We start from the raw sequence: 7,502 nt of genomic DNA, 5'->3' as shown, positions 1-7,502 counted from the left end.
CTGCCGACGCTCCGAACACTAGTGAGAAGGGCAAAAGAGTGGCACGGGAACAAGAGAGGATCTAGTGGGGGTGTCTAAGACTCATGGGTGCCATGGCACCCCCTCTAAAACTGCAAAATAACCTGTACTGTGTACTTAACACCAATGATCTGCCAGTTTAGTGCTATTTTGTGACTATTTGTTGCAACTAGATGGTTTTTAACCAATTTATACTATTTATAGTGTCATTTTCCCAAATTTTGAATTGATATGCAGAAATTATGTTCAGTATACACGATATATGTAAACCGTGGCACCCCAGGCCCAGCGTCAAGATTCTAGGTCCACTACTGCACGGGAACCTCACACATGCCAGGCGTACAAGTGTTTCCACCAACTAAAGGGCTGTGAGCATTCTATTTCTACCAAGATAGACGGGAACCTTAGTATATGATCCTTGTTGAGATTTTGCGGCTTCGACAGCAGCAGAAGGACTTTTAAGCACAGTCATCAAACTTACTTAATCATAAGACTTTTTGTAAGAGTTTATAGCATAATCCTTTTCTCCTGTATTGTGATTTCAGCATATAATAATAGATGGTAGAAGTCAAGTTTTAGCCGATACCATACAATCAAGATTTCGTCTATTCTATGAGATGTTTTTTCTTCTAAAAACAGAGTCCCGGAAATATTTATTGTGATCTGTAAAGAAAAAGAAAGGTGTCTCGTGTAGTTTGTGTTTATATACAACGAAAAATTGATTTACAGAGTCGTGATCTACTCCACATAACACATTCTGGGAGGAAGAGGGCACACGATCACAGCAGCTTCGGCGGCGGGGGCCCTGAGAAATCCGGTGGGCTATATGAGAGCTTCAGGATCCAGTTGGCAAGCCTGTTCTTGTTTTGCTCCTGAGCTGCTTCCTGGCAGCTGGGGGTTGGGGTCTTCTCAATGGTTCCATCTCTATCAAGAGTCGTCTTGAGATTCTCAAGGGTTTTAACTATCTGGGTAAACTCGGGCCTCTTCTCGGGTTGAGCGGACCAGCATTGCTCCATCAATTGTTGCAATGGTGTCGGGCAGCTCGAAGGAACAACGGGTCTCAAGTTCTGAAATTTGAATTCCGTTAACAAAAAGTTCATGTGCAGAATTGTCAAGTGAGTAAACTGAATGTTGCTTTGGGAAATCTCCTCACTACAGCGGAAACAAATTGGAAGATAAGTGAATTAGGAGAGCGAATACCTTATTAACAACTGCATAGGCTGCTTGGAGCGGAGTCATCTCTTCATAAGGGATGGAACCACTAACCAGTTCCCACAAGACAAGCCCAAAACTGTAAACATCGACTTTCGGACCATATGGCTTGCGCTTACACATCTCCGGCGCCATCCATCTATATGTGCCTGGGTCATCTTCCATCGTGTTGCAGTAAACGTCTTCAAAAGCTACTCCAAAATCAACGACCTTTGCACAACACTCTGCGTCGAATAGAATGTTCTCAGGCTTCACGTCCCGGTGGATTACTCCTTGCGAATGAACGTACTCCAAACCACGTGCAATGTCCAGGGCAACGGAGATAATCTTCTCCAAAGGTAGCTGCTTGCCCTCCAGCTTGCGCAGATAAGCTCTCAAAGAGCCCCCGGGCAGGAACTCAGTGATGACACAGAAGACAGGTGCAGAGCTACATGCCCCAACCAGCTGCACAAAATATTGTGGACGGATTAAAAACAACTCCTTGTTACAGTATGTGATGATACCTAAAGAACCAATATGATGAAATGTAGCACAGACCAATGATACTGCCTTTCTTATGCTAACAGTGGTGTTTAAAAAAAAACTGATACAGATACAGCTGCGGTGGTCCAGGTAGTCCAATCCCAAGTGAAGGAAATTATTGCTCTTTTTTTTTTTGTGAAACAGGCTATTAGCTTGACAACTATGACAACATTGATTACACTGATGGGTACGGGAGCAGTTAGTAGATAGTTATGTCCAAGTCAAAGACATTGACTAGTATCCTACTCGTGTACTTGTCATCTCCAGGGGAAGATATTTCTTCTTTTTTTAGTGGCAGGGGGGAAGATACTTGGCATTGCAGCGAGCATATTCCTTGTATATGTCATTAGGGAGAAATACCCTGGATTATCTACTGTCAGCAAAGTCATGCTTGCAGAAATACAGGAAATACAGAAGAGCAAAGTAAGGCTCACACGGTTGGTACATATTCGAGTAATGCCCCTATGGATGGTAAATTGGTAATGCATATTGCACCTGTTAATGATTTGAGGGGTACTGCATACTGACTCAACAACGCAAAATACCCAAATTCAAGCATGGGCAGTTCCATGAATACATAGAAAGGCAAAATGACATAGCGGTTACTGTACTGTTTCCTAATGAAGAAATAAATGCTACTCATGGGCGATGGATAGCTAGAAAACATAAAGAGAAAATTTATACGGAAATTCATATCATTACCTCAATGACATTACGATGCTGGAGCCGAGCCAAAATGGTAACTTCAACAGTGAACTGCTTCTCAAGCCGAGCAGCCAATTCCGGATCTTCACCATCATCAGGTAGCCTGATAAACTTGACAGCAACAGGCTGCTCCTTGTAGATTCCGTGGAACAGACGACTATACGCTCCTGATGCAAATCTGTGGCCAATGAGTAACTGTGAGCGGTCGACCGTCCATTTCTCAAGTACATCCAGCGCAGCGACCTTTGCAACTCTAGCTTCGGAGTTCCTTGGCCAGGAAGAGGCCCTTTTGGTTACCAATTTGGTCGCTGCTCTTGTCGAAGAGAAGGCAAAAGGGGGACTATCATCCAGCAACCGAACAGAGCTAGATTTCCTTTGCCGCTGTGGTGAGGAGAACCTCTTGCTGGCAGCTTTCGCCTCCCTAAAAACGTCAGAGATGACGCGTGTCGGGATGGGGGATTTCGCTCTCTTCTTCGGCTTTGATCCATCTCCAGCGACCTTGAAAGATACGCTCCGTGGATTGGAATCGCCGGCTAGCCCTGCATCCTTTGCAAAGTAAGGACCTGGGCTAGAGCACACCCTCTGCAACCTCAAGCTTTGCTCCTCAGAGTGGAAAGAGAACTCCAGCGTGTTGCCTGAGCTTCCATCATTCAAACCCCGGACAATACGGCGGTTAGGAATATCCAGGGATTTCAAGCTCAGGCCGTTTCCCTTGGGTCCAACCTCTTGCATCATCGACGTTTCTTTCAGTGAGCCATCACCAACAGCACCATGCTGTTTCAGCTGAACATCTGAAAACACAACATCTTTCGGCTTGCGGTCTGCCTGGCCAGCTGCCGATTTGGCCCTGGGAATCGCCGGCCTCGCCGGGTTTGAGACCGTCCCTTTGGCCCTCGGCTGCAGGCTCTTGAGCTCTGAATCAAAATCTTTCTGCATGGACACGGCGCGGCGGCTGAACTGCTCGTCGAAGGAGCACCTGCCGGAGCTAGACCTGACGATGGAGTGCGAGAACTTGGTGCGCCGCACCCAAGAGTACTCGTCCTCGTCCATCTCCTCCGCGAAATCTCAAGCAAACCAGATCCGAGAATACCGCAGGGCGGCCACGAACTTGCAGCAAGAACTGGATCAGAGAGGACTCAGATGGGAACCTGGCGCTAGAAGAGGATCTGCATTTGATCCCTCCCCGCCGGCGCCGAGACCCCGGAGTGCATGCTGCTCCATCGCGGTCGACTCCGGCGCGCCATTCGACCAGATTCAACCGCCAGTCGCCGCCTCCTCCTCGTTGGCCCGAACCTGAATCAGTTTGTTGGGTTGAAACGCTCAGAAACAAAACAGCAAATCAAATCAAGAAGAACAAGAAAAATCCGGCCTTGTGCGTGGCGGGGGGCACTACCAGATTCCTAGTGCGTATCGGGGGTGTTGGGCACCACGGAATCAATCAATCTACCGAACGCAGGAGGGAGAGAAGGCGGGCCAACCGGTCGGTTCTGGAAAGGCCAGGGCATGGACCGAACAGTTGGCCGTACATGCGTGGGCGAATGAGGGGAGCGCGGCGGCGGACCGGGACACGCTGCTCGCTCGCAGGGTGGGAAAGGCAGGGGAGGGAAAGCGACGAGATGCGTCGCCCCGAAGCAGACGGTGGCGAGTGGAGTAGGAGTAGGAGTATTGTTTTTGTGGCGGGATTCAAAGACCGTTGGTCTCACGTTTCTCCCCCGTCGCCCCCTCCTGTGACGCCATGGGAAGACGCACGCGCCCAGATCGAATCTAACCCGGCGAAAGGGAATGGAATGAAGCAGCCGCCGGAGGCAGCGGATTGGCGGAGCCGACGGTCGGGCCGAATCGGGATCACGCGGAGCGGAGGAAAAGCGGAGACGAAAAGTCGGGGGAAGAATGTTAAGAGGGTCGCACGCGCGCGCGCGCACGCACGGGAAAGGCGAGCGCGGCGAAGAGCTGGAGGAGAAGGACGAGCGCGTACCGTATGGAGAGGAGCTTCTACGCCTCCGCCGCCGTCGCCGTCGTCGCTGCGGGTGCAGGGAAGACGCGCCTCGTCGTTCGTCCGTCCGTCCTCGCTCGCCGGTGGTCAGTGTCGGGGGTCGCTCTGGTCTGGATGTGGCCGGGAAGGTAGACAAGTAGTAGTACGTAGTACGAGAGGGTACACTTGGAAGCTGTACGGGGTGGAGGGGGCCCTCTACGACCGCGAGGAGGAGGAGGACGGCGACGGGCTGCGTGAGTGGGAGGTCGTCTACTGGGGCTACAGAAAATTGAAAAGTTTACTCCCACTCGACACAATTATTTGAGGCGGGCTTTGTTCGCTTGCCAAGGGAGATGGCGCTAGCTTTGTTATCGGAGCTCCTTTTCATTTTCTTTTCTGAGTGGATGGTGGCTTATCAGATCGGAGCTGGGAGGAATGCGGGGTGGGTTGGGTGGGGGGTGATGTGGCGTGCGTGGTGTTCGTTCTTCTTCTTCTTCCTCCTGTCGCGTCCCCGTTGCGTGAGTTGTTGTTACGTGGACGTCGGCGAGCGTGGACTGGGGTGGGTGTCTGATTGGCATGGGGCCCCGGCCGGGGAGCGGTGACCTCACACGCTTGACCGTGGAGCGGAGTGAGCAGGAGGAGGCCCTACTGAGACAGCGGCGGCATCAACCACTGCGGGTGCGGGGCGGGTCATCGGATGCCGTCTCCCGCCCGCCGCGGCGTGTGTCTGGCCTGATCGGCTGCGCGAGCGGGGGCCGGGCTCCCGGCTCCAGCAGCGTGCGCGCTCGCCGGGGGACATGCGTGCATCGCGCAGCCGTACCAGCGTTGAGTAAATTTAGCAATTTTTGCTTAATCTAATCCAGAAATAACCAGACAGATCCTACTGATACGGCGATAGCTAGCTGCAGCGTCAACCACTGCGGGGCGGGCGGGTCATCGGATGCCGTCTCCCGTGCCCGCCGCGGCGTGCGTGCGTGTGTCCAGCTCTGGTCGGCTGCCCGCACTGCGCCGCGCGGTCGGTGTTGTTGCTTCCAGGTCCGGGCTCGCTGCCGCCCCTCGCGTGCGCGTGCGCGCGGCACGGCACGGCGGGCGAACATCCGTGCCGGTGCCGACCCACGTTGCAGCCCGGGTGCTGGCGCCCGCCCCCCGTGCCGGCCGGAAGGAACCTGAGTATTTTTCAAAGACATCAAAAGGCCATCGTATATCTGATAAAAAAAGTAAGTCCCCTTAAGAAATAAGCAAGGAGTATAATGGAAAGACGAATCAACCTGTGGTTGAATGGTTAGAATGACCTTCGCAAGAAAAAAAAAGGTTAGAATGACAGTGGTATCCCCAATTCAGCATGGTTCAAATCTTGTTGCATGTATTATCCTGCATTTATTTCAAGATTGCCGGCGATACACTTTTAGTGAAGGATACGTTTCCGTCGACTATGAGGCGCCCATGGTGACTTCGTAAAATCAAGATGACATGCCGGCTCAGTCTATCGGAGACGCTCATAGAGGTATGATGTGCGTGTGTGCTCATAGGAGTGGGTGTATGCGCGTATATATGAGCGATTATGTCTGTACTGTGTAAAATAAAGTACTCCCTCCTTCCGAAAATACTTGTCTGAGAAATGGATGTATTTAGACGTATTTTAGCTCTAGATATATCCATTTTTATGCATTTCTCCGATAAATATTTCCGGGCGGAGGGAGTATAATGAAAGACAACAAAATATAAAACAACTAGAAAAAATAAATAAGATCACATCGAAAGCTATTTTGGTTATCCATTTCTCTCGATTATATGCCGCCCGCCTGATCTTGAACATCTACTGAACAAGCAGTAAATAAAAGGGACAACCGCAAACTCCATCCCAAATTAAGACTAGCCACAATGCATAGTAACATACACTAATAATATACACATATCCCTAGACTATGTTACTACCTTCGTAGTGGGTAGTAACATAAGTGTGGTAACATACAAAGCTTCATTTATTAGGTTATAGATTCATATTGCATTGGGACATGTGATGCTACAGTAACTAGCTAAGTTACTGTAACTACCTCTCTCCTCATTAACTCATTGTCACATAAGCAAATTTGCTGAGTTGGACTCGATGTTACTGCTGAAGTTACTCCTACTGTGGCTAGTCTAAGCTTCGAAGATCGCAATAGTCACTCATTGCTAGAAAGGAGAACTAGAAATAAATTAATGAACATCGTTTTGTGAATCAACAACCAACCACGCTACGCGGGCTTGCAATCCTTCAACTCCAGTCTAGATCAATTCCTGCATGAACTAAAAAGCAAGCAAGAATTTGAGATATTCACTATGAATTGCGGATATAATATGAAGTACTTGCTTAACATTGCGGAGTTTTGATGACGCGTAGTACAAGAGGCCTCGTCGTCTCTTGGGTCTATGCCAAACAACGTCAAACATTATAACTCAATTAGACAAAACCCGAACCCTAACTCGACACCCTAAGGGCATCTCCAGCGTTGACTCGCAAATTTGCTCCGGTATCCGTCCGTGGATAGGGGGGGCCAATCCGTGGACACGGATGCGGGAGTCGACCATCCAACAATGCCCTGATACATTTCAACCACTGTTTGAACTAAACGGACAAATTCCATGCAAACACGGCGAATTTCATATAAACCGGACGAATTCATTACATTTCGGTTATACGTCAACCTAAAAGCGGAGCTCGTCCGACTCTGGAGGTATAATTTCGGACATACTTCAACTTGTCTAATGCCGGGCTCCGTGGCCTCCGGCTCCACCATATCTTCCGTATGTCCGGCTGCGCCGCTCATCGAAGTGGCCATGCTTCAGCCGAAGGGGAAGAGTGGCTCCTCCGCTTTCGTGAAGCCGAGGCAGGGGGAGTCCTACGATGGTATGCGCTAAACCGGGCAAGACATCGACGCAGTGGCGGCCTCCCATGGTCTACTTTTCCTTCATGTCGGTGGTGGCCGTGGACGTGCTGGACGCCTCCGCCGACAGGGCGCAGGAGGAGAGTGACAACACGATGGCATCCATGTGAAGCCACCGTGCCCAAACCACTGTGCTCCCCCCTCCC

The 7,502-nt window shown here is 50.4% G+C and overlaps 1 protein-coding gene across 2 annotated transcripts; it reads right to left on the bottom strand.

Moving 5' to 3' along the window:
* Positions 1–577: 577 nt before the first annotated feature.
* Positions 578–4,684, bottom strand: LOC119349023 (dual specificity protein kinase shkB-like). 2 transcript variants are annotated; one of them, XM_037617034.1, is made up of 4 exons: positions 4,433–4,684; positions 2,455–3,750; positions 1,219–1,674; positions 578–1,085 (listed from the first exon to the last, which is right to left on the bottom strand). In XM_037617034.1, the coding sequence occupies exons 2-4, from the start codon at positions 3,505–3,507 to the stop codon at positions 798–800; spliced, it is 1,797 nt and encodes a 598-aa protein (XP_037472931.1). In that variant the 5' UTR covers positions 3,508–3,750; positions 4,433–4,684; the 3' UTR covers positions 578–797. The 2 variants fall into 2 exon arrangements, with proteins under 2 accessions (XP_037472931.1, XP_037472932.1); XM_037617035.1 differs by lacking the exon at positions 4,433–4,684 and adding an exon at positions 3,851–4,317.
* Between the last annotated feature and the right edge of the window lie 2,818 nt (positions 4,685–7,502).

The sequence above is a fragment of the Triticum dicoccoides genome, chromosome 1B (assembly GCF_002162155.2).
Source record: "Triticum dicoccoides isolate Atlit2015 ecotype Zavitan chromosome 1B, WEW_v2.0, whole genome shotgun sequence".
Lineage (NCBI taxonomy): Eukaryota > Viridiplantae > Streptophyta > Magnoliopsida > Poales > Poaceae > Triticum > Triticum dicoccoides.
This window is presented reverse-complemented; position numbering and strand designations above follow the sequence as displayed.

Bases quoted from the DNA above. Each gene is read 5' to 3' on its own strand.
- LOC119349023 (XM_037617034.1), bottom strand. From the start codon at position 3,507: ATGGACGAGGACGAGTACTCTTGGGTGCGGCGCACCAAGTTCTCGCAC. The intron at 1,675-2,454 runs GTAATGATATGA...TATTTTGTGCAG, and splicing joins AGCATCGTAATGTCATTGAG to CTGGTTGGGGCATGTAGCTC. The intron at 1,086-1,218 runs GTATTCGCTCTC...TTCAAATTTCAG, and splicing joins CCTATGCAGTTGTTAATAAG to AACTTGAGACCCGTTGTTCC.